Here is a 26,857-nt window from a genome sequence, read left to right as displayed (position 1 = left end):
CACTAATAAATATTTATGCACCCAACAGAGGAACACGAAAGTACATAAAGCAACTATTAACAAACCTAAAAGGAGATACTAACAACAACACAATAATAGTAGGGGACCTCAACATCCCACTTACACCAATGGACAGATCATCCAGACAGAGAGTCAACAAGGAAATTGTAGAGTTAAATGAAAAACTAGACCAGATGGACTTGATAGATATATAGAGAGAGAACACTCCCTCCAAAAACAGCAGGTTACACATTCTTCTCAAGTGCACATAGAACATTCTCAAGGAGAGACCATATGTTGGATAACAAGGCAAGCCTCAATAAATTTAAGAAGATTGAAATAATATCAAGCATCTTTTCCGACCATAATGCTATGAAACTGGAAATCAACTACAAGAAAAAAGGTGGGAAAGGGGCAAAGATGTGAAGATTAAACAACATGCTACTGAATGACCAGTGGATCATTGAAGAAAGTAAAGGACAAATTAAAAATTATCTGGAGGCAAATGAAATTGAAAGCACATCATACCAACTCATTTGGGATGCAGCAAAGTGGTCCTAAGAGGGAAATTCATTGTGATACAGACTCACCTTAAGAAACAAGAAAAATCTCAAATAAGCAATCTCAAACTACACCTAGTAGAATTAGAAAAAGAAGAACAAACAAATCCCAAAGTCAGTAGAAAGAGGGAAATAAATAAAAATTAGAGCATAAATAAGTGAAATTGAAACAAAAAAGACAGTAGAAAGGATCAATGAAACAAAAACCTGGTTCGTTGAGAAGATGAACTAAATTGATAAACCCTTAGCCAGGCTCACTAAGAAAAAAAGAGAGAAGGCTCAAATAAAATTAGAAATGAAAAAGGAGAAATTACAATGGATACCACAGAAATACAAAAGATTATAAGAGAATAAAAAACTGTGTGCCAAAATATTGGACAATCTGGAAGAAACAGATAAATTCTTAGACTCTTACAACCTCCCAAAACTGAGTCAAGAAGAAATAGAGACTCTGAATAAACCAATCACAAGTAAAGAGATTGACACAGTAATCAAAAACCTCCCAAAAAACAAAAGTTCAGTACCAGACTGCTTCTCTGGAGAATTCTACCAAACATTCAAACAAGACTTAATACCTATCCTTCTCAAACTATTCCAGAAAACTAAGGAAGACGAAAGACTTCCTAACAGATTCTATGATGCCAACATCACCCTGATACCAAAGACAGACAAGGACAACGCAAAGAAGGAAAATTACAGGCCACTATTGCTGATGAACATAGATGCAAAAATCTTCCACAAAATATTGGCAAAACAAATACAGCAATACATTTAAAAGATCATACACCATGATCAAGTGGGATTTATACCAGGGACACAGGGATGGTTCAATATTCACAAATCAACCAATGTGATACACCACATTAACAAAATGGGGAAGAAAAACTACATCATCATCTCAAAAGACGCAGAGAAAGCATTTGACAAGATCCAACATCCATTCATGAGAAAAACTCTTAATAAAATGGGTATAGAAGAAAAGTGCCTCAACATACTAAAGGCCATATATGACAAACCTACAGCCAACATCATACTCAATGGGCAAAAACTCAAAGTCATCCCTCTGAGAACAGGAACAAGACAAGTGTGCCCACTCTCGCCACTCTTATTCAACATAGTACTGGAGGTTTTGGCCAGAGCAATTAGGCAAGAAATAGAAATAAAACGTATCTGAACTGACAATGAAGAAGTGAAACTCTCACTGTCTGCAGACAACATGTATTTATGTATAGAAAATCCCAAAAAATCCATCAGAAAGCTATTAGAAATAATCAATAATTATAGCAAAGTTGCAGGGTATAAAATCAACTTACAAAAATCAGTTGCATTTCTATACTCTAATAATGAACTAACAGAAAGAGAACTCAAGAACACAATCCCATTCACAATCACAACAAAAATAACAAAATACCTTGGAATAAATTTAACCAAGGAAATGAAAGACCTATACAGTGAAAATTACAAGACATTACTGAAAGAATTTGATGATGACATAAAGAAATGGAAAGACATGCAATGCACATGGATTGAAAGAATAAACATAGTTAAAATGTCCACATTACCTAAACCAATCTACAGGTTCAATGCAACCCCAATCAGAGTCCAAGTGACATTCTTCGTGGAAATAGAAGAAAGAATCCTAAAATTCATATGGGGCAACAAAAGACCCCAAATTGCTGAAGCAATCCTGAAAAAAGCACAAAGCTGGAGGCATCACAATCTCTGACTTCAAAATATGCTACAAAGCTATCATAATCAAAACAGCATGGTACTGGTACAAACACAGATCAATGGAACAGAATTGAATGCCCAGAAATAAAACCAAACGTCTATGGACAGCTAATCTTTGACAAAGGAGCTAAGAACATACAACATAGAAAGGAAAGGCTCTTCAAAAAATGGTGTTGGGAAAACTGGACAGCCACATGTAAAAGAATGAAAGTAGACCATTCTCTTACACCATAAACAAAAATAAACCCAAAATGGATCAAGACTTGAAGGTAAGACCTGAAACCCTGAAACTTCTAGAAGAAAATATAGACAGTACACTCTTTGACATCAGTCTTAAAAGGATCTTTTCAAATACTATGTCTTCTCAGACAAGGGGAACAAAATAAAAAATAAACAAGTGGGACTTCATCAGACTAAAGAGTTTCTACAAGGCAAAGGAAACCAGGATCAAAATGAAAAGACAACCCACCAACTGGGAAAAAATATTTGCAAATCATATATCTGACAAGGGCTTAATAACCATAATATAGAAGGAACTCATAACACTCTACAACAGAAAAATCAAACAACCCAATCAAGAAATGGGCAGAGGATATGAACAGACATTTCTCCAAAGAAGATATACAGATGGCCAATAAGCACATGAAAAGATGCTCAACATCACTGATCATCAGGGAAATGCAAATCAAAACAACACTAATGGAGCCAGCCCAGTGGCACAGCGGTTAAGTTTGCACATTCCGCTTTGGCTGCCCGGAGTTTGCCGGTTCAGATTCCAGGTGCAGACATGACACCTCTTGGCAAGCCATGCTGTGCCAGGCATCCCACATATAAAGTAGAGGAAGATTGGCAGCAGATGTTAGCTCAGGGCTAATTGTCCTCAAAAAAAATAATCACTAGGATATAACCTTACACCCATTAGAATGGCTATAATGACCAAGACAAAATATAAGAAATGTTGAAGAGGTTGTGGAGAAATGGGAACCCTCATACACTGCTTGTGGGAATGCAAACTGGTGCAGCCACTATGGAAAACAGTATGGTGATTTCTTAAAAAACTAAAAATAGAAACACCATATGACCTAGCTATCCCACTACTGGGTATCTATCCAAAGAACTTGAAATCAACATTTCAAAGAGATGTATGCACCCCTATGTTCATGGCAGCAGTATGCACAATAGCCAAGACATGGAAGCAACCCAAGTGCCCATCGACTGATGGCTGGATAAAGAAGATATGGTATATATATACAATGGAATACTATTCAGCCATTAAAAAGATAAAATCATCCCATTTGCAGGAACACGGATGGACCTTGAGGGTATTATGTTAAGTGAAATAAGCCAGACAGAGAAAGGCAAACACTGTATGATTTCACTCATATGTGGAAGATAAACAAACACATGGACAAAGAGAACTATTTAGTGGTTATTGGGGGAAGAGGGTGGGGCGTGGGCACAAAAGGTGAAGGAGTGCACCTATATGGTGACTGACGTACAATAATGTAAAACTGAAATTTCACAATGCTGTAAACTACCATAACCTCAATTTTAAAAAAGAATATCTTTATTTAATAAAATATGATTTTTAATAATACGCATTAAATATTTTGTATTCACTTCACTTTGTGCAAATTATATTTTTCTACAAATTTATTTTATTTTTTCTGTCTATAGTTCTTATCTATGTTCTTCATAACATTTGAAAGCATTATTTATTACAGATTTGCTTTTTTAAGGAAATCTCATCTTAAAAACATAATCTAGGACCCATGATTCTGAACGTCTTTTGCTTTCTAGTCTGTTGCTGCGATTCTGCTGAAAATGCATATAAAAGTCACTTGCTGAAGGGAATGTCCTGGTCTTCTCGTTTTCTTCTATTGCTAGCTTGTTCCCTTTTAATTTTTGTCTGATGTTATTTCCCTCTACACTGTTTTGTTCTCTGAAATATTGTCATCATTTTCTTCGGTGAGTTTCCTCACTCTACCAGAATTAAAGAGAGAGAGAAGTAAAACGTTGCTTTGGAGGAAAGTGGACAGGGAGATGATAAAAATCAAGATATTTCATGGACTTTTTAATAGAGTTCTATTCATCCTTCAACAAGAACTAACCATCTTCCTTTCCTTCTTTAGTTACACGTGTTCTGTCATTTTTTTTTTTTAAGGTGTGCTTTTTGGTGAGGAAGATTGGCCCTGAGCTAACATCTGTTGCCAATCTTCATCTTTTTTTCCTCCCCAAAGCCCCAGTACATAGTTATATATCCTAGTTGTTTGTCCTTCTAGTTTGTCTCTGTGGGATGTTGCCACAGCATGGCTTGATGAGTAGTGTGTAGGTCCACACCCAGGATCCGAACCAGTGAACCCCGGGCCGCCAAAGTAGAGGGCATGAACTTAGCCACCACGTGACTCAGCTTGTCCCTCTGCCGTGTTTTTGTCACTTAACTTTTCCTGAGCTGGAATACTACACAAGGCTAGGTTCTTAAGTCTCAATTTACATAATAGAAAACTCCCTGGAGATGCTTTGACTTCCCTTCACGTCATTGTTGCTCAGGTTGTAACCTATTGAGTGCCTTTGGCCTGTTAGATGCAAGTTGAACAACCATATCAACCAAATTGACCTAACGTATTACAAATAAGTGAAATGCAGCTAAAGCAGCACTTTGGGGAAATTTATAGGATTAAAGACTTTTATTAGAAAGGAAGACAGTTCTCAAATCCATATTAAAAATCTCTACTTTAAGAAACTTAAAAAGGAGGGCAAATTAAAACCAACAAAGAGAAGAAAGAAAATAATAAAGAGAAGTACAAAAATAAATCAGAGAGAAAACAAAAACAATACAGAAAGCCAATGAAAAAGCTGGTCCTTTGGCATGATCAATAAAAGTGATAAATATCTTGCCAGATGGACTAGCAAAGAAATGGGAAAAAAAGAGAGAGAAGACACAAATTACCAATATCAGGAATGAGACAGGGGATATCACTACAGATTACATAGACATTAAAAGGATAATAAGGAAATATTATACACAACTTTATACCAAAAAATTTGATAACATAGATTATATGGACAAATTCCCTTAATGACGCAAATATCCAAAGCTTGTTCAAGAATACATATTATTTTTCATTTTTGCTTTACTGAGAAATAATACACATACCATAAATTCATCTCTTAAAGTGCACATTGCAATGGTTTTTAGTATATTCACAGACACGTACAACCATCACCATAGTCATTTTAGAAAATGTTCACCACCTGCAAAAACAACCCTCGCTATTAGGTCCCTATTTCCCGCCCTGCCCCCCAGTCTTTAGCAATCATGGACCTACTTTCCGTCTCTATAGATTTTGCTATTCTGGAGTTTTATATAAAAGGAATCATATAACATGTGGTCTTTTGTGACTGAATCCTCCTACTTAGCATAAAGTTTTTAAAGTTTATCCATGTTGTAGCATATATCAAACTTTATTCCTTTTTATGACTGAACAGTATTCCATTTTTTGGATATACCACATTTTGTTTATCCATTCATCAGTTGATGTACATTTGGGTTGCTTCTTTTTTTTTTTTTTTTTTTGGCTACTATGAATAATGCTACCATAAACATTCGTGTACAAGTTTTCATGTGAATGTGTATTTTCTCTTCTCTCAAGTATATAACTGGGAGTAGAATTTCTGGGTCAATAGCAATTCTATGTTTAATCATTTGAGATACTGTAAGACTATTTTCTAAAGTGGCTGACTATTTTACATTCCCACTAACAGTGCATGAAGGTTTAGATTTCTCCACATCTTCATCAATACTTGTTATTTTCTAACTTTTTTTATTCTAGTTATCCCAGTAGATATGAAGTGGTATCTCACTGTCTTTTTGATTTGAATAATGTTGATTTGTTCTTGATGGTGTTTTTTGAAGCACGAAAGTTTTTAATGTTGACAAAGTGCAATTTATCCATTTTTCTTTTGTTGCTCAGGCTTTTGGTGTCATATCTAAGAATCCTTTCCCTAATCCAAGGTCATGAAGCTTTACTCTTATGTTTTCTTCTAAGAATTTTATAGTTTTCTTTTTATGTTGGATTTTGATAAATTTTGAGTTAATTTTTGTATATGGTATGAGGTAAGGGTACAACATCATTCTTTTGCATGTGGCTATCCAGTTGTCTGAGCACCATTTGATGAAAATCAGTTGACCATCTATATATGAGTTTATTTCTGGGCTATCAATTCTATTCCCTTGATCTGTATGTCTACCCTTGTGCCTGTATTGCAGTGTCTTGATTATCATTGCTTTGTAGTAAGTTTTGAAATCAAGAAGTATGAGTCCTCCTAACTTTGTTCTTCTTTTTTTAAGATTGTTTATTGGCTATTCTGGGTCCCTTGCAATTCCATATGAATTTTAAAATCAACTTGTCAACTTCTACAAAGAAGTCACCTGGGAATATGATAGAGATTGCGTGTAATCTGTAGATCAATTTGGGGAGCATTGCTATCTTAACAATGCTGAGTCTTCTGGTCCAGGAAGATAGGATGTTTTCCCATTTATTCAGATTTCTTTTGACAATATTTTGTAGTTTTCAGAGTATAAATTTTGCACTTGTTTTGTTACGTTTACTCCTAAACGTTCTATTCTTTTGGATGCTATCATGATTGGAATTGTTTTCTTAGTTTTGCTTTTGGATTGCTTATGTAAGGGTAGAAAAATACAATTGAGTTTTGTATATGTATCTTGTATCCTGAAATCTTGTTGTACTCATTTATTTCATCTGGGAGTTTTTTTTTACTGAACTCCTTAGGACTTTTTTATGCACAAGACCATATCATCTAAAAATATAGATAGTATTACTTCTTCCTTTCCAATCTAGATGCCTTTTTTTCTTTTACTTTCTTGATCGCCTTAGCCAGAACCCCCAGTGCCATGTTAAATGGAAGTAATGAGAGCAGACACTTGTCTTGTTCCTGATCTCAGGGGAAACACATTCAGTAATCTTAGTTATTGTCTTTTTAAAAAAGAAGAAAACAAGTATTCTCAAGGTCTCTATACTTGGAATTGGGAACGTTCAAAATTAAGCACATCACTTTTGGATTAGTTCTTTAACTTTCTTTTGTTCTTTACAATGTCGAATGTGGCTAAGTTATGCAAATGATTAATCAGTCTGCACTGATGAAAGTTTTGACTTTGTCCCTGGTACAATTTGCATTGAAATACTTTATGAAATAAAAAGGTTCTGCTAGAACTAGTGTTAGGACATTTCACCGAGCAAAACTATCGAGCTGACATTTCTTCAGTTGCTTACTGGACTGAGTAAACTCTGTTCTATCTAGTTAAAAAAAACACCTCAGCAGGATGTTGGAATGGATCTTTTGTAGATGCCCTTTATCAAGTTGAGGATGATCCCTTCTGTTTCTAGTTTGCTGAGTGTTTTTTATCAGGAAAGGGTGTTGGATTTTGTCAAATGCTTCTCTGTGTCTATTGAGAGGATCATATGACTTTCATTTTTGGTCTATTGATATGATTTATTACTACTAAGGGTTCTTGGACCCAATTCCAACATGCATGTGTGGAGTCTTCCCCACACAACAAGCAATTCTCAGACACGAGCAGGGTGAATTTAACTCAGTTCTGATACTATCTACCCAGAGATAGAATCAGATTTGATGGGTAAAGCACTCAATTCCACAAGAATGCCCCCCGCCAGTTCAGAAGCCAGTCACATGTCCCAGATTGTGACCTGTACTTCTGACCAACTGGCTATAAATCAGAAGTTCCCACAACCCCCTCCTTGGGTTTGATTAATTTACTAGAGTGACTCACAGAACTCAAGAAAACCCATTTACTCACTAGTTAATGATTTACTACACAGGATATAAAGGAATCAATAGTCAGATGAAGAGATACATAGGGTGAGGTCTGGAACAAAGGAGCTTCTGTCCTTTTGGAGCTTGGGCCTGGCACAGTGGCACATGAAAGCATTCTGGTTTCCCAACGTGGAAGCTCTCCAAAAAGGCCAATTTGCTGTCCTTTTTGGCTTGTATGGATGCTCCATTATGTAGTCATAATTGACTAAGACATAAGCCATTGGCAATTGATTCAACCTCAAGCCCCCCTCTCTCCCCTTGAAAATCAGGGAGAGGGACTGAAAGTTTCAATCCTCTTGATCACAGGGCTGGTTCTGGCAACCATCCCCAGCTCTTCAGTGGGGTCCAAAAGTTACCTTCATTAATGTAAATAAGAGACACTTTTATCGCTCTCAACACATAGGAAATTCCAAGGGTTTTGGGAACTGTGAGCGAGAAATGAGGACAAAGACCAAATATATCTGAGAAATATGTATTTCAGTTATCTGAATAACCATTCATTTTGCATTCATGTTCATAAGAGATATTGGTCTGTAGTTTTCCTTTCTTGTGATAGTTTTGTCAGTTTTTTTGGTATCAGGATAATACTGGCCTCATAAAATGAGTTGGGAAATGCCCCACACCCTTCTATTTTCTGGAAAACTTTGTGGAGAATTAGTAATAATTCTTTAAATGTTTGGGAGAATTCAACAGTGAAGGCCTCTGTGCCTGGGATTTTCTTTTTGGGTAGTTTTGTGTGTTTTTAATTACTAATTCAATCTCTTTACTTGTTAGAGTCCCATTCAGATTGTTTATTTCTTTTTGAGTCAGTTTTCAGTAACTTTTCAGTATTTCTAGGTATTCATCTATTTCACCTAATTTATCTAATTTGTTGGCATGCAGCTGTTTGTAATACTCCCTTACAACTCTTTTTATTTCTGTAAGGTTCATGTTGATCTTCCCTCTTTCATTTCTGATTCTAGTAATTTGAGTCTCCTCTTTTTTTCTTGGTTAATCTCATTAAATGTTTGTCAATATTTTCATAGAACCAGCTTTTGATTTCACTGATTTTTCTCTATTGTTATTCTATTCTCTATTTTCCTAATTTCTGTGCTAATCTTTATTATTTCTATCTTCGTTATTATTTCTATCTTACTGTTTTAGGTTTAGTTTCCTCTTCCTTCAGCAGTTTCTTAAGGTGGAAGTTTAGATTATTGATTAGAGATCTTTCTTATTTCTCAATATTGACATTTACAGGTATAAATTTTCCTCTAAGTATTTCTTTAGCTGCATCCCATAGGTTTGGGTATATAGTGTCATAATTTTTACCCAACTCAGAGTTTGTCTTCTAATTCTCTTTTGATTTATTCTTGGACCCATTGACTACTTAGGAGTGTGTTAATTTCCACATATTTATAAGTTTCCTAATTTTTTCTGGCTATCAGTTGCTAATTTTATTCCCTTGTGCTCAAAGAAATACTCTAAATTTATTGAGGTTTGTTTTATGACCTAGTATATATTCTATTCTGTAGAATGTTCCATGTGCACTTGAGAAGAATGTATATTCTGTTGTTGAGTGGAGAGTTCTTTAAAGGTCTGTTAGGTCTACTTGGTTTATAGTGTTGTTTGAGCCTTCTATTTACTTGTTGCTCTATTTAGTTATTCTATTAATTATTGAAAGTGGGGTATTGCAGTCTCCAACTATTACTGTTTAATTATCTATTTCTTCATTTATTTCTGCAGTTTTTACTTCATGTGTTTTTGAGTTCTTTCATAAGGTGCATATCTATTTATAATTGTTATATCTTCCTTATGGATTGACCCTTTTATCATTATAAGATTTCCCTCTTTATCTCTACTAACATCTTGTTCATTTTAAAGTTTATTTTGTTATATATTAGTGTAGTCATTTCAGTTTTCTCATGAATGCTACCTGCATGACATATCTTGTCCCATCCTTTTACTTTCAATATATTTATATCTTTGGATTTAAAGTGGTCTCCTGCAGGTAGCATATAGTTGGATCATTTTTTAAATCCATTCTGCTTATATCTGCCTTTCTATTGGATTATTTAATCCGTTCACATTTAATGTTATTATTGATATAGTTTGATTTATGTCTGCCATTTTATTTTTTGTTTTCTATTTGTCCCATGTGCTGTTTGTTCCTCTATTTTGCCTTTACTGTTTTTATTTGCATTAAGTGAATATTTTCTATTGTAGCATTTTCATTTCCTTAAGTTTATTTGGGGTTTTTTTTAGGGGTTGCTATAGAGTTTGCCATATATATCTTAACTTATCAGAATCAGCTTCAGATTTATACTAACTTAATTCCGGTGATATATAGTAATGCTACACCAGTTTAGCTCTGATCCTTTTTCTTTCTTTTTTTTTTTCTGTATTACTGTTATACATATTACATCTATTAATATTACAAATCCAACAATATATTGTTATAATTATTACTTTACCATTTGTTGTCATTTCCTTAGCCAGATACAGTTTTGTTCCCACCTACGTCTTTTATGGTTTTATTAGCAAATATATTTTACATATACTACATTTCTAGATGTTATAAGGCCAATATTACATTATATACATATTATTTCATGGCTTTTTAAATCAGTTATGAGAAGAAAGGAGAAAAATATGCATTTATACTGTTTTTTATCATTACATAATTAATTTTACCAGCCTTCTTTGTTTTTTCACGTAGATTCAGATTACCATCTGCGGTCACATGGTTTCAACCTGAAGCACTTCTTTAGTATATCTTGTAAGGCAGATCTGCTAGTGACAGATTCTTTCAGCTTTTTTTTTCTTATCTGGGACAGGGTTTTATTCACCTTCACTTTTGAAAGGTAGATTTGCTGTATATAGGATCTTTGGTTGACAGGTCTTTTTTTCCTTTGAGCACTTTGAATATGTCATCCTTCCCACTGCCTTCTAGAGTCCATTGTTTCTGCTGAGAAGTCAGCTGTTAATCTTATTGGGTTTCTCTTGTAAGTAACAAGTTATTTTTCTGTTGATGCTTTCAAGATTTCGTCCTTGTTGTTGCCGTTCAGCATTTTTACTATGATATGTCTATTTGTGAATCTCTGAATTTATCCCATTTGGAGTTCATTGAGATTCCTGGATGAGTATATTGTTTTTCAATAAATTTTGGGAGTTTTCAGCCATTATTTCTTCAAATAGTTTTCCTTCTCCTTTCTCTCTCTCTGCTCCTGGTACTCACATTACACATATATTGGTGTACTCAATGTTGTCCCACATTTCTCCAAGGTTCTGTTCATTTTTCTTTAGTCTTTTTTCTCTCTGTTCTTGAGCTTGCATAATCTCTATTGATCTACCTTCAAGATTGCTAATTCCTTCTTGTTACAGTTCAACTCTATTTTTGAGCTTCTTTAGTGTTTTTGATTTCAATTATTGTACTTTTCAAATCCACATTGTTCATTTTGCTCTTTTGTATAATTTCTCTTTAGTGATATTCTCTATTTGATGTGACACTGTTATATCTTTCTTTACTTCTTTTATCACACTTTCCTTTAGTTTGTTGAACATATTTATTATGGCAACTTTGAAGTCTTTCTCTGTAAAATCCAACATTAGTTGCTTTCACAGGAGTTTCTTTCTTCTTTTTTCTTTAAAGTTCGGCACCTGAGCTAACATCTGTTGTCAATCTTTTTTTTCTCTTCTTTTCCCCAAAGCCCCCCAGTGCATAGTTGTATGTTTTAGTTGTGAGTGTCTCTGTTTGTGCCATGTGGGATGCCACCTCAGCATGGCCTGATGAGTAGTGCCATGTCTGTGTCACTGGCGAACCAGCAAAACCCCAGGCCACCAAGCAGAGCACAGGAACCTAACCACTCAGCCATGGGGCTGGCCACCACAGGAGTTTCTCTTGCTTGCTTTTTTCTCAGTTTATGGTTCATACTTTCCTGTTTCTTTGAGCGGTATTGGCAGTTTCTTTGCAGTGGTATCGGTAGAGCTCTCTTCCTCTGACATAGATATTATTAATACCTCTATATCTACTAAATAAATAAAATCTGCACTTAAACATCTTCCTATAAAGAAAATACAGGCCCTGATTACTTCACTGGTTAATTTTATTAAATATTTTGAAATAAATATTACCAATTTTAATCAAAGTATTTTGGAAATCAAAAGAGAAAGGATTACTTATCAACTCATTCTGTGAGGCTAGAGTTACCCTGATACCAAAACTAAGATATTACAAGAAAAGTAAATTATAGACCAATATCCCTCATGAACATAAATGCCAAAATCCTCAAGAAAATATCATCAGTTTATGTCCAGTAATATATAAAAAGGATAAGCCCCCCTAATTAAGTTGGACTTTTCCCAGGAACTCAACTCAAGGTTGGCTTAACACTTGAAAATCAATGCAATTCACCATTAGTAGACTAATAAAGAAAAACTATATAATCCTCTCAATATATGCAGACAAAATTCAACGCTGATTTGCGATAAAAGCTGTCAAAAACTGGGAGTAAAAAAGAAAATCCTAAACCTAAAAAAGGACACAGAACACCAAAGTTAACATTACATTTAATGGTGAAACACTGAATGCTTTTTCCCCAAGATCAGTGGTAAGATAAAGACATTTGCTCTCACCTCTCATATTCATCATTGCCTTGATGCCTGAAACAACGCAATAAGGAAAAAAAAATACACATTGGAAACAAATAAAAGTATTTTATTTGCAGTCAACATGTTTGTGTTAAAAAATATTAAAGAATCACACACAAAAAAATTACAATTTTTACAGCTATTACATCTAAAAAGTGAGGTTAGTGAGTTGCAGGATATAGGGTTAATATGGAAAAATCAATTATATTTCTATATACCAGCAACAAACCATTGTAAATTAAACTTTTAAATACCATCAAAAATATAAAGAAATAAATATAACAAAATGTGCATAAGACCTGTGCACAGAAAACTATAAATATTGCTCAGAGAAATTTTTAAAGACCTAAATAAATAGAGACATCATGTTCATGAATTTGAAGATAGAATATTAAGATGTTAGTTCTCTCTAAATTGATCTATATATTCAACAGAATCCCAAATGAAATCCTAGCATCTGTTTTTTTTTTTTTTTTGAGGTAGAAAATGATAAGCTGATTCTAAAATTTATACAGAAATTCAAAAGACTTAGAATAGCTAAAACATATTTGAAAAATAACAACAGTGGAGGCAACACAAATTCGAACCATAACATATCCTCCAGAATATCTAAAATTGAAAAGTATTGGCAAAGATGTAGAGCAACTGGAATTCTCATACATTGCTCGTGGAAATGTAACTTGGTACATTGTACAACCAATTTGCGAAAAGTTTGGCAATATCTACCAAAGTGGAATATATGGTCTCTGTATTGCCACAATAACGTTGCATAATAAACCACCTCAAACTCAGTGGCTTATGACAAGAGCATTCATTCTCTCTTACTCATCAACCTTTGGGATGTCTAAGGTTCTGCTAATCTAAGGTGGGTTTGAGCTGCAAGTTAGAGTCACATCTGCTCCATATATGTTTGTTCTAAGGGCCCAGGCTGAAGGGACAAGGGCTACATGAGACATGAAGTCTCTTCATGTACATCATCTGAGCTCAAGAGCCAAGTTAAACTACACAAGCACACCTAGGACTCCTGCTTATACCATGTCTACTAACATCCTATCAGCCAAAAGAATTCATATGACCAAGAAAAATATTAATGGAGCAGAGAAGTAAACTTGGCCAACAATGGAAGGGGGAAGGGAATAAACATTTGCTGAAACAAAAATCCAAATTATCACGTCCAGCATGATAGGCACCCAACAAAAATAATGCACATGTGCACCAAGAGACATGAATAAGAATGTTCAAGCAGAATTATTCATAATATCCAAGAATTGGAAACAATTCAAATGACTATCAATAGTACAATGGATAAAGAAAATGTGCTACATCTACGCCTACACATATAGCAATGAAAATGAAAAAATAAGTACACACAAAAACATGAGTCTCATAAACAATGTTAGTCCCAAAGAAACCAGGCACAAAATTATTCAATTCATATAAAGTTCAAACCACAAGCAAAACTAAATGATAAAGCTTAGGGATGCATATTTAGGGAGAAACCTATTAAGAAATGTAAGGAAGAGATTACCGTAGAACTTAGATTAATGGCTAGGTTTGACGGTAGGAAAGGAGAGTGGGTATTGATTGGGAACTGGCACAAAAGGGAACTTCTAGGGTTTCGGCAATGTTCTGTTTCTTGACCAGGTTAGTGGTTTCATGAACATTTGCTTTGTGATAAATAGGAAGTTGTACAGCCTGGTTTTGTGTCCAAGCGTACCTTGTACTTCACTTTATTGCCCGACACAGATATTACACATTTTACAAAGGTTTGTGGCAACCATGTGTTGAGCAAGTCTATTGGCGCCATTTTTCCAACAGCATTTTCTCGCTTCCTGTCTCTGTGTCATATTTTGGTAATTCTGGCAATATTTCAAACTTTTTCAGTATTGTATTTGTTGTGGTGATCTGCGTCAGTCATCTTTGATGTTACTATTGTAATTGCTTTGGGGAACCATGAACCATGCCCACGTAGTACAGCAAATTTAGTTGATAAATGCTGTGTGTGTCTGACTGCTCCAGTGACTGGCTATTCCCCTGTCTCTCTCCCTCTCCTTCAGCCTCCCTATTCCCTCAGACACAATAATATTGAAGTTAGGCCAATTAGTACCCCTACAATGGCCTGTAAGTGTTCAAGTGAAAGGAAGAGTCATATGTCTCTCACTTTAAATCAAAAGCTAGAAATGATTAAGCTTGATGAGGAAGGCATGTCAAAAGCCAAGATAGGCCAAAAACTAGACCTCTTGCACCAAATAGTTAGCCAAGTTGTGAATGCAAAGGAAAATTTCTTGAAAGAAATTAAAAGTGCTTACTCCAGTGAACACCTGAATGATAAGAAAGTGAAACAGCCTTTTAGATGGACTTAATTTTTGTCCTAATTTAACAAATTGCCACAGCCACTCAGACTTTCAGCAACCACCACCCCAACAGTCAGTATCCATCAGCATTGAGGCAAGACTCTCCACCAGCAAAAAGATTATAACTCAGTGAAGGCTCAGATGATGGTTAGCATTCTTTAGCAATGATATATTTTTAAATTAAGGTATGTAATTATTTTTTTAGACATAATGCTATTGCACACTTAATAGACTAATGCAGAGTGTAAACATAACTTTTATAACACTGGGAAACTAAGAAGTTTGCATGACTCATTTTATTGCAATATTCACTTTATTGGTGTGGTCTGGAACCAAACCTGCAACATCTCCAAGGTATGCCTGTACAGTCATGTGCCACATAATGACACTTCCGTCAATGGAGGACTGCATATATGATAATGCTCCCCTAAGATTAGTACCATATAGCCTAGTTGTGTACGCTATACCATCTAGGTTTGTGTAACTACACTCTATGATGTTTGCGTAACAAAATCACCTGATGATGCATCTCTCAGAACATAACCCAGTTGTAACGCAATGCGGGATTGTACTTTCAAAATATCTATTATATTTCATTCTCTTCTTCTACAGCCAACCTTCTTCAGTTCTAGAACACACTTAATTTCACTTCTGGGGCCTTTCCACTTGCTTTGCCTTCTGCTTGGAAAGCTCTTCCTCCACTTCTTTCAAAGATTGGTTTGTTCTGTTTTCGTCATGGGGTTTTGACCTCAAATGTCCTTTATTCAGTGAGACCTTATAGCTCTGCCTCTTCTGCTCCTGGCCTCCGGCCTCCAACATCATTTCTAGCTTTGTTTTCACAGCAGTACTGTTAAATGAAATTCTATTTTTTGTTGCAGTAGTGGTGGTCTACTTGTTACTGTTCAGCATCCATCTCTAGAATAAGTTCCATGATGTGCAGGATCCCTGTCCAGCTTGTTCACAACCGTAATTCTAGGGTTTAATTCAGCATCTGACCACAGCAAACAATAAAACGTGCTATTGAATGAGAAAATCTTTCTATTCCCATCATGTAGGACTAACGCTATTTGTGGTCCCTTGGCGCTCTCTGCATACATTATAAATTTATACAGGTGTTTTACTAGAGAACTAGCACGTGAACAAATGCTAGTGGATTTAATATTTATTAAATTACAAGAACGAGATTGGTTAATGTCCCACTTGGGCAAGACGAAACAAGCGTCATCGCAGCAGCCTCAGCAGGACCCTCAAGGAGAGACCGACACCCGACCAGAGCGCGAAGGATACCCAAAATCACGCGCGTAAGTCATGGCGGCGTCTCCCGCGTCTTCCCGTGCGTGCTTCCGCATCCGGCGATGTCCAGCCCCGCGAGATTCCCGGTCTCGCCCCACCCCACCCCGCGCAGGGCCATCATTTTCACGAGACTCCGTCGTCCAATCCTGGGGCGCGCTGCGACCTCGCGCCTGCGCAGAGGGGAGAGTGAGCGCCGCGTGGACGCCGGTCTCAGCGCACGCCTGCGCGTCGCTTTTTCCTCAGCGATTGGCTCCTGCCTCCTACGGGGACGCCACAGTTCAGTTTTCACTTTCTCTTTTTTTCCGTCCGTCCCCCCCTCCCCCTTCCTGAGGCCGCGGGGTTTTACTTCCGGTTCCCAGCCCCCGTCGCTGAGAAAGGCGACATGTTCCCTCAGGCCCCGGCGCGTCTTGGGGTCCATTCCTATCTATGAGCCTCTGGAAAAGGGACGACGCTTGGCTGAGGAGCGCGGCGGGGCCTGCGGGCTCGGAGCCTGGACGCCGGTCCCGCCTGTCTCCCGCGGGCGCCTCGGGCCGCCCTCCCCGCGCGCTGGCACAAGGGCGGAGAGGAAGGACGGGCTGCGACGTGGAGCTTCCAGCGCGCCTCTGACGGGCTGTGGTGACGGGAGGCCGAGGGCGCCCCTTGGAAACCCGGGAGGAGAGGAGTCCCGGAAAAGGGCGACTCAGGGCTCTCTGGCTGGGAAGGAGGCCGAGACGGCCGCGTATTAACAGGGTCCGACAGCATCTCTGTCACATTTGGCCACGAGGGACCGAGTGAAAGGAAGCGCATGTCTGGGGGCGTGGACGACCTGCGAAAGCATGGGGAAGAAATTGAACAGTAATCTCAGGTCGTCGGGGGCGGCGGCGGCACGAAGGACAGGTAAAACCTCGCGCTGCGGGGACCCTTGTGACACCTGGGAGGAAGCAGGGGCGCGCTGGCTGCCTGGCCTTGGGTCGTGTCTGTCGCGGGCTTCGCTGTTGTTATGTTAAGAAAGTTTAAGATGACGGTTGCCGTTGCATGCTTTTCTGGGACGGTGAGTGACTAACGCGCTTTGGCCTGTTTACCCTGCTCTGGGGCGCTGGGGTGGGAGAGGTCGGTGGTGGTAGACTTGGCTTTTGCTTTGCTTTTCTTGGCTGCTTTTTTTGGGGAATGGCCACTTTTCACACCGGTGGCCATTCTCAATGTTGCTATTATGTCGATCCTGACTCGTTTGGAGGAAGTCAGCGTTTTACAAGTTCGTCTAGGGCTTTAGAGTGCGTTTTTCCCCTTTTTGAGGCAGACAGCCTAGAACGGCTGCAACGTGTCCTTTGAATTGTCTGTCAGAGGACAGCTTCATCCTCAGGGACGCGATGAGAAATGCTTAGTTGAAGCCTTGCTCGTTTGGTTTGGACCGACTAGTCGATAATTGTCTGAGGGTTCTGGATGAATCTGCACCTCGAGTTTCTCTCTGGGGAGACTTCACGGCAGTCCGGGCCCCTTTCCTTTTTAAAGTAGGCGTAAAAGGAAGGGGTCCATCCATTGGGAGGCTCATTTAGCAGGAAAACGAAGTAGTGCGTAAGGAATGTCATAATAGGCCAGTCCCTGTAACCCGGCAGTCTGTCTGAAGGTGGCACCAGGCAGCATTGTCGGGGAGAACGTGGCAGATTAACCTCAAAACTGGAGGAAGATACTTTGAAAATCCTCAAATTTCATTTAATAACCATCTGTTTGAAATCCCAAAATTTAAATACACCTTTTCTGTTACCCTGCTCTGTTCTCCCTGTAAGGTAAAGTTAGAATGATGAAGTTTATGAAAATGTAAATTCTAAACCTGAGGGTTGCCGGAGTATATGGTGTCACGTAGTGGATTGGTGATCTAAGGACCCACAGTTTTCCCCTGAAAGAGCATTAGAAGATAAAAAGGGGGTGTGTACGTTTAATCTTACAGGATCTGAGACTGGTAGGAAGCCCCCTCAGGAGGTTTATAACGAAGCAGGTGTTCCTCAATAGTGAAAGAATACTCTTCTGTTGAAAAACTGCCTTCTAGAACTGGATCGATCTATGTAATATGTTCAGTACATCAGCAAATAACCCAGACTAGAGAAAAATAAAAAGTGACAAAGTGTCCACAGTTATTTTAAGAAAGGCAAAAAACGGTGTTTGAAATCTTGTGTTTTCAGAACACTTGCCCAAATGTAACCAGTTCTCTTTACAAAGAGCTGTATCATGAGCATCTCCTGTAATCCAAACATAGTTGCTTCAATAAATTGAAATCCTCGAAGTGCCTAAAAACTTGCCTGAGACGTGGTGTTTGTTAAATAAATGCGGTATGATATCTATTTAGTATAATTAAATAGATGTGGCATCTGTTTATCAAATGAGTCTTTCGTTCCTCTCCTGATGGACGTTTAAGTTATGTTCAAGTTCTTCCCTATTACCAACAGTGCTGCAGTGATTATCTTTTTTGCTGTTATAAACAATGCTTCATGGGCTCATGATAGTATGTCTAGAATTGATTCCTTATGAGAGCTGGATAATAATGCTGTTAAATGGCCCTCAAGTGATTGTACCCTTTTATATTCACTCTCTGAAAAGGTGTGTTTTTATTTCCTAGCTAGCCAGCACTGGATGGTAACAGTATTTCTTTAATATTTTACTAATTTTCTACTAAGTGAAAATAACATTTCATTTTAATTTTTACCTTCCTTGGGTAATAAGAAAGTTAAACATTTTTGGCTGGGTCATATCCTTTGCTCGTTTTTTTTTTTAATTGGTTTCTGAACTCTCTTCTTTGACCCTTTTAACTATTACCACACTGTTTTAATTATTGTAGCTTTATAGTATATTTTGGTACTTTCTTTTGAAAAAAGCTTTGGGCTCTTCTTTGCATTTTTCTTCCAGATGAAATTTAGAACCATCTTTTCAAGTTCTATAGAAAATCTTGTTGGGATATTGTTTGTGATTGCATTGAATTTATAGATTAATTTGAGAAGAGACATTCTTTTGAGTTTTTCCTTCTAGGAGAATAGGTATGTCTCCTTGTTTCTTCTACTAATATTTTTGTTGTGATATATGTCGTTTATATGTACTGTTAAAAAAAAAAGTATATCTGTGTACCCAGCTTAAGAGAACATCACCCCCATAACCCTGGTCATTCTGAATTTTGTGTTAATTATTCCCTTGCCTGCCTTTACAGTTTTATTACTTATATTTGTATCCTTAACCAACATATTGCTTACTTTCACCTATTTTTGAACTTTATTTAAATAGAATCATACTGTATATTCTGTGAATTACTTTTGTTAAACATTACGTTTCTGAGATTCACCTGGGTGGAAGCTTGTGCTTGTAGTTCAGCAGTTCAGAAACTTTTCTGTTGTTGTTGATGTCTAGTTGACATACAGTATTATGTTAGTTTCAGGTATACAACATAGTGAGTCAACATTTACATACGTTGTGAAATGATCACCATGATAAGTCTAGTAACAGAAACTTTTTGGTCTCAGGACTCCTTTACCCTTTTAAAAGCTATTGAGGATCCCAAAGATCTTTTGTTTATGTGGGTTATATCCTATTAGATAGTAAAACTAAAAAAAAATTAAATATGTTAGATATGGCATCTATTGGTATGTTTGTGGATACCAATAAATGTATGGCATATTTATTGGTACCTCTAAAAGTAATAATGTCTATTACATCTTAACATAAATATTTTTAATGAAAAATAACTATTTTCCAAAACAAAAGAAAGTAGTGACAAGAGTGGCATTGTTTTACATTTTTGCAGATATCTTTCATGGCAAGAGTCTCATGGCTGCATCTGCATTCATTCTGTTGCAATATGTTGTTTTGATTGAAGTATATGAAGAAAATCTGGCCTCAGTTAGCTGTGTATTTAGAAAAGGGAGAAATGTTTTAATAACCTTTTTAAATAGTTATATTTTTCTTAGATACTCCTCAAAACCTAATGGTTTCTTAAAAGTTAGCTGCAGTGTAGAATTTTAAACCGTATCAGTGAACTTCTCAAACTCTATGACATTAAAACCCGTTGGTCTGTCTTGCATTTTGAAGAGATCTTTCACCCATGCTTTGGTCACGTGGAAGATAGTTCACTGAATTATGTTGATCTCCCAAAAGATCACACATTTCGTTATATAATATCAAAAAATCACATACATTAGCATCGTCACCACTTTGAGAACCACTGCTATAATTCACTCATTTTCATTGAAATATAATGGTCTAGTGTAAGAATATATTACATATTTACCCTTTTTATTCTTTATGAACATATTGGTTATTTTCAACATTGGGCTGTTATAATTAGTGCTGCTCATAAACGTTCTTGTTCGTCTCCAAGTGCATATATACAATACTTTTGTTTGGGTGTATTAGTAGTGGAATTGCTGGATCCATTGGGAGGGTGTGTACATGTTCAATTTCATTAGATAATATCTAACTTTTCCTAAATGCTTGTTCTGATTTATGCTGCACCAGTTGTGAATGAAACCTCCCTTTGCTCTCCATATCTCGCATTGTCCAGCTTTTTTCATTTTTGTCATTCTGCTGGAAGTGAAGTGATATATTATTGTGATTTTAAACTACATTTCTCTGATTACTTAAAAGAAATTGAGAGTCTTTTCTCTTTTGTGTAATATTTAGTCATGTTTTCTCCGCTTTTTCTATTGGGTGCTTGTTTTCTCTTATTAATATGTACAGTTTTTTTAATATGTTATATGTACACAAGTTGATGAACTCCTCCTGTTGCTAAGTTAGGTTACTAGGATCACTTATTTAAACAATTAAGAAATATGTAGAGACGTACACTGAACAGTCTTTCTTCCCTGTACCTATTCAGCTCATTCCCCAGTGTATTTTTTTATATTCCTCTTTCTTACTCTAATTTCTGCTATGCTACATTTTCTTCTCCACATACCAGTATATCCTAGAAATCTTGACAAATGGGTATACAGGAAGTATGCTCCTTGTACAGCATAGGAGCACAGTTTCCCACTGTGTGGCTGTACCAGTTTATTTAACTAGTCTATAGTAGGTTGACTGACTATTTGATTTTCTAGTCTTTTGCTGTTAAAAACTGTAGTGCATGGAGTAACTTTGTAGAGTTGTCATTTTGGATTTGAGCACATATTTCTGTATTATTAATTTCCAGAACTGTGATTACTGGGTCAAAAGATAAATGCTTTTGAAATTTTGACAGATATTGCCAAACTGCTTTTCTCTGGGATTTTGTACTCTTACTCACAGTGTACTAAGGAGACAGTTTTCCTAAAGCTTCCCCACCTCACGGAATGCATTGGTAGAATTGTAGATTTTGATAGCTTGCTAAGTGAAAAGTGGTATGAGTTTATTTAAATTTACATTTTATTATGACTGAGTTCGATCATCTTTTCATATGTTTAAAGGACTTTTTCCCTTTTTGTTTGTACTAACTGTTCATATCCTTTGTCCATTTTTCTATTTTTTATTGGGTTGTTGGACTGTTGGGTTGTTGGACTTCTTTACATACTCTGGGTACTAATCTTTTGATAGTTAAATGGGTTGCAAATACCTTTTCTCTCCCTTGGTGGTGGTTTTGATGAGCAGAAGTTCTAAATTTTTAAAGATTTTCATTTCATGTCTGTATCTTTGGAATTGTTTGTGTGTAGTTTGGAGTATAGGTATAAGTTAACTTTATTCTCATGTGGATAAGCAGTTGTAGAATTTACCATTGAATCCACTTGGGTCTGAAGTTTTATTGGTAGCAGATTTTTAACTAGTGATTACAGGATTACTTAGGTTTTTAAAAAAAATTATGACAGTTATAGTAAGTTAGATTTTTCTAGGACTTTATTAAATTTTTAATATTTATTGGCATAGAGTTGTTAAAAGTATCCTCCCACTATCTTTAATGTCTGAACCATGTGTAATTATGCCTCCTTTTTTCATTCCTGATATTGAATATTTCCATTCTCATTTCCCTTACCCCTTTCTGTTAATTCATCTTGCTTGTAGTTTATCAGTTATCGTAGTCTTTTCAGTGAATCCTTTTGTGATTATCTCTATCAAGTATTTCTTTTTATGTTTATTTTTTGTTTTTTTCATTTACTAAACTATTTTGAGATAGCTGTAGATTCATATGCACTTGTACGTTTTAGATCTGTCTCTTAAATATCATCTGTTGGAATTTATTAATGCAATTTTAAAACATTTTTAGCTGGGACATATAGCCTATTTACATTTACTACAATTGCTCCTATTTTGTGCTTTCTCTTTTCCTTGGCTGTTCTGTATTTCTTTTCTCTCTTTTTTTGTTACTTTTTAAAATATTGATTTAATGTTTTTTATCATTCCACTTTTCCCATATACTAGTTTGAAATTATATACTTTTTTCTTTTTAAATTATTCTAGAGATATCATGCATCTTTGACTTTTCAAAATCTCAAAATAACCTATAACTTTACCTTCCTCTGAGACAATACAAGATCCTTGGGAGTTGAACTTCATTCAACCCCTTCATGACTTATATGTTATTATCTTGTATTTTAATTGTTTTAAAAAAATTCTCACCCACCAGAAGGGGACATGTTTAGAATTAATTGTGTTTTACAGTCAGTACTTGTTTACATTTCCCATACTTTCACTACTTTCTCTGTTATCCCTTGCTTCTTTTATCTTTTAGACCATCCATCTAGGGCTTTTTTTTTTTTTTTTTTTCTGCTTACAGTACATACTTTGGAACTGCTTTTATTGAAGGTCTATTGATGATGAGCTTTCTTTGTTTTTGTTTACCTGAAAATGTCTTTGTCTCACTGTCATTTATTTGCTGAATATAGCAGTTTAGTTTGGCAGTTGTTTTCTTTTAGTACCATTGAAGATCTCATTCCTCTATCTTGGGTTCCTTTATTGCTATTGAGATGTTAGCTGTCAGTCTGTCAGTTCCTTTTTCTCTGCTCTGATATTTTTCTCTTCATCTTTAGTTTTCTGCTGTTTCGCTGTGATATATCTTTGTCTTGCTTGGGTTGTTTGGCTTCTTAAATCTGTAAATTAGAGGTGTTTTGAAATGTGTTTGGCTATTCATAATTTCTGAACTGTGTATTTCTATTTTTATATTCTATTGATCTATCTGAATGTATAAATAAGTCTTTTATAACCTACATAGTAAGTATTTTCTCCTGATCATTTGCTCTTCTTTCGCTTTGTTTCCCACAACTTCCCAAGAAGATTGCATTGCCGAACTTGTGGGTTTTTGACAGTTTGATAAGTGAAGAGTGAAACTTGAGTAAAACTCTGGAACTGGTCTTTTGGGAGACAGAGTAGGACTATGACTACTCTTTCAGTTTTTTCATCATACTTGGTTTATTTAGATGTTTCTTCCATTTAGACCAGTGTTGGTAAATTGTATTTTTATAGTTTCCAAATTTATTGGTATAAATTGTGTAGGATAATTTATAGTTTCAGACCTCTTTTCCCTCTATTTGTGGTTGCATTGTCCTTTTTGTCCCTGATATTTAATTTTTTTCTTGATTATATTTGCTAAAAGATTATTCTAAAACAACCAGCTTTTTGTTCTATTGATTAACTCTGTTGGCCTTTTGTTTTTGTTTTTAAATTTGGCTTCTCTTTTTTTGATTACTACTTTTATCGTAAGAAATGTGTGTGGGGCATGCTTTCTGTTTTTCCTTAATAAGATTTTAACAATACTTAATTGGAGAAATAAATCCCTTGCTGATATTCTTTGTAAAGACTCACTCCCTCCCTGGCATGTAGAAATAGACCCTGTTTAGAACCTTTGGGTACACCTGCTCCCTCATTAGGAGAAGGAATATTCAAGACCCCAGCTCCTGAGGCCTAATTTGACCAGTTGAGGCACCTGCTTCACCCTGTGGTTATGCCTGCTTCTCTGTGAACCACTTTAGTGAAGCCCTGTTCTTTGCTCTGGGCGTTTAGGATGGGATATATCTAGGGGTGGTGGCAATAAAAAAATCATCTTTGTTATGGCATGGGTTAGGTATCACTTTCTCTCTTTTCATGTGTAATAATCAAAAGAACCCAAGGTAGGTCTTAAAATCTAATTGTCCTTGAGAGAAATTTATTCTTAGAATTTTCTTGTCAGAGGGACAAGACTACTTAACAATATTCTTGTAATAAATACAGTAATGAGTTTAATGCAACCATTTCATTGCAGGCTGACAGTTTAATGCTAAAGCGTAAATTAGTAAACTCAGTTTGTTCAGGAGCCCCGAACATAGGTCAGTTACTTTAGAGGGATGTCTAAAAATGTCACCATAAATATCTTGCTTTGTGAGTTCAGATCTTCCTATGTTTTCTATATGTACGACACAGTAGTGGTGGTGATTCTCTAGGATCTCCTGACTGCATTTTCCTCTAGCAAATGCAGATACAGTCCACGAGATGCATGCGAGTGTCTTAGGTTACTTGGTTAAAGCATAAGTCAAAAGTGAAGATGTCCTTAGGTCAGGCCAAATGCTTCACTTTCCTCCCTCCCATTCAGTTTTATCTTCGGTGGGTGAGTTTTGTTAGAGCCGCGTGGCTTAGTGGGAGGGACAAGCACCCCCATCCCCACCCCAGGTGCTAGTATCAGCATCTTTGGGGGTATATGGAGTATTCAAAACCATATTCAATAGGCCTTTTATTTTGTAAATTAAACAACAAAGCCCCATGAAACCCTAGCCGGTGAGTTTATGTACTTGATAAGGGGAAAGCTTTTAGGGGCAATGAATTAGAATGAATGAGTAGGGGTCGCTGTAGCGAAAAGACAGATTTCGGTTTAGGTCTGAGATTTGCAATCCTGCATGGTTACTGGGTGCCTGCGGGCAAAAGCCAAGAGAAAATTGAAACTTGGAGCATCACTGTAAAGTACCAATAAAACTACCTAGAGGTGTTGGGTGACGTGAGAAATAGAGGACCGAGGGCACTCTGCTCACTTACTCCCATGACCCCTCTCCTCCAGTTTCAACCGGAGTCTGCAGTGTGCGGCGGTGCGCCAGGCTCAGGCTCGCGGTATGCCGCCCTCGTTGACTTTTAAAAGGCCCCGCCCCGCGCCGCCCCGGCCACCGCACTGGCCATCGCTGGCGGGAGGGGGCCAGCGGGTCCGACTGGACAGAGGCACAGCCCCCTCCCCCACGCACCATGAGGTGAGGAGCAAGGGCCGCCTCCCACCCCCAGCTCGGGCTCTCCGCTGCTGGCGGGGGCACCCCACTTGGCCGGTGAGCTGCCTGCCAGAGCGCTGGGTGCAGAGGAGAGTGGGAGAAGGGACAGACTAGGTTTCCTACCTTCAGGGGGCTTTAGGGAGTGAAGTTTTGGTCGAGCCTCCGTGACAGGTGAGGACTCCCATGGTTGTATGGTACTTCAAGGTTAGAGAGCGCCTTTGTTTCTAACTTGTTGGATTCTGTGAGTATGGTAGTGGGGAAACCCTTGGAGACCTACTAGAGAGAGGGCATTACTTCTCACAGCTTTTGTGTGTGTGTGTGGGCTTACAGTATTTTAGGTCATCTTTTGAAATGTAAACCCGTGATTCCAAATGGACTTTGCACTTCAGATAATAGCAAGGAGTACCTTGGTTTTCATTCCATCTGTGCATGATTATCTTGACATCAAAAGACATTTAAACTTTTGTACATGGCAAACATTTTTATATATCTTAAAATTTTTATGAAACTAATACATTTCTCATTGTATAGTATTTTCAGTTTTTTATTGGGGACGGTTTGTTTTGTGGGTCTCTTTATCATTATTTTGGCTTATAGAAAATGCTGTTTCCATTTGTTTTCTCTACCTTGTCTTCATTTTAAAAAACTAACTTGTTTGCTGCTTATGGCTAGAGCTATGGGAGATGTTTTTTCCCAAAATGAAAATAGCTTTACTTCCCCCAGATTATGCTTATGTAAAATTTCAGATAATGCATAAAGCTGTAAAAAATGAAACAAAATTTACCTGTACTTGATCCACCCAAAGATAATTTGGTAAAGTATTGAGTATCTACTGGGTACTTAAGACAAAGAGTATCTGCCTCTGTGGACCTTATGTTCTAGGGGAAGATAGATCCCTACAAAAGTAAATTGATGAAATAATTGGATGTTGTAAGGAGTGCTCTAAAGAAAACACATACTTTAGATGAGGTGATCAGAGGTTTATCTTGAGGAAATAACTTCTAGATTTCACTAAAGGAAGAGAGAGATCTAAGTCATGGGCAGAACAGGAGAATGAGCACTCCAGTTGGAAATAATAGCATGTGCAAAGACCTGAAAAAAGGAAAGAACTTGAATCGGAAAGATGAGTGTAGCTGGAACTTAGTACATAGTAAGTAAGGGGGAGGTAGATCAAGGTGAGGTGTAGGAAATAAGCAGGGGCTGGATTTTACATGCCCATGGCAGGGAGTACACATTGTGTTCTGAGGGCAGCAAGAAGCCACTGAAGGGTTTGAAGTAGAGAAATGAAGTG

The 26,857-nt window shown here is 36.9% G+C and overlaps 1 protein-coding gene across 39 annotated transcripts in view; it reads left to right on the top strand.

Moving 5' to 3' along the window:
• TASOR2 (transcription activation suppressor family member 2) overlaps nt 1-26,857 on the top strand; it is a 99,673-nt gene that overhangs the window by 5,674 nt on the left and 67,142 nt on the right. For 6 of the 39 annotated variants that reach the window (XM_070601939.1, XM_070601928.1, XM_070601908.1 and 3 more), the window contains exons 1-2: nt 16,609-17,296; nt 19,298-19,425. The exons of 2 other annotated variants lie outside the window; for them this stretch is intronic. Coding sequence is in view for 3 of the 37 variants with exons in the window: in XM_070601906.1 (XP_070458007.1) it covers nt 17,236-17,296 (61 nt within the window). In the remaining 34 variants the exon portion in view is untranslated. Of the gene's footprint in view, nt 1-16,568; nt 17,297-19,297; nt 19,426-25,460; nt 25,738-26,857 lie in introns of those variants that run through there. 31 more of the 39 variants (XM_070601934.1, XM_070601926.1, XM_070601923.1 and 28 more) reach the window with 19 other exon arrangements.

Source organism: Equus przewalskii, chromosome 30 (assembly GCF_037783145.1).
Source record: "Equus przewalskii isolate Varuska chromosome 30, EquPr2, whole genome shotgun sequence".
NCBI classification, from domain to species: Eukaryota; Metazoa; Chordata; class Mammalia; order Perissodactyla; family Equidae; genus Equus; species Equus przewalskii.
This window is presented reverse-complemented; position numbering and strand designations above follow the sequence as displayed.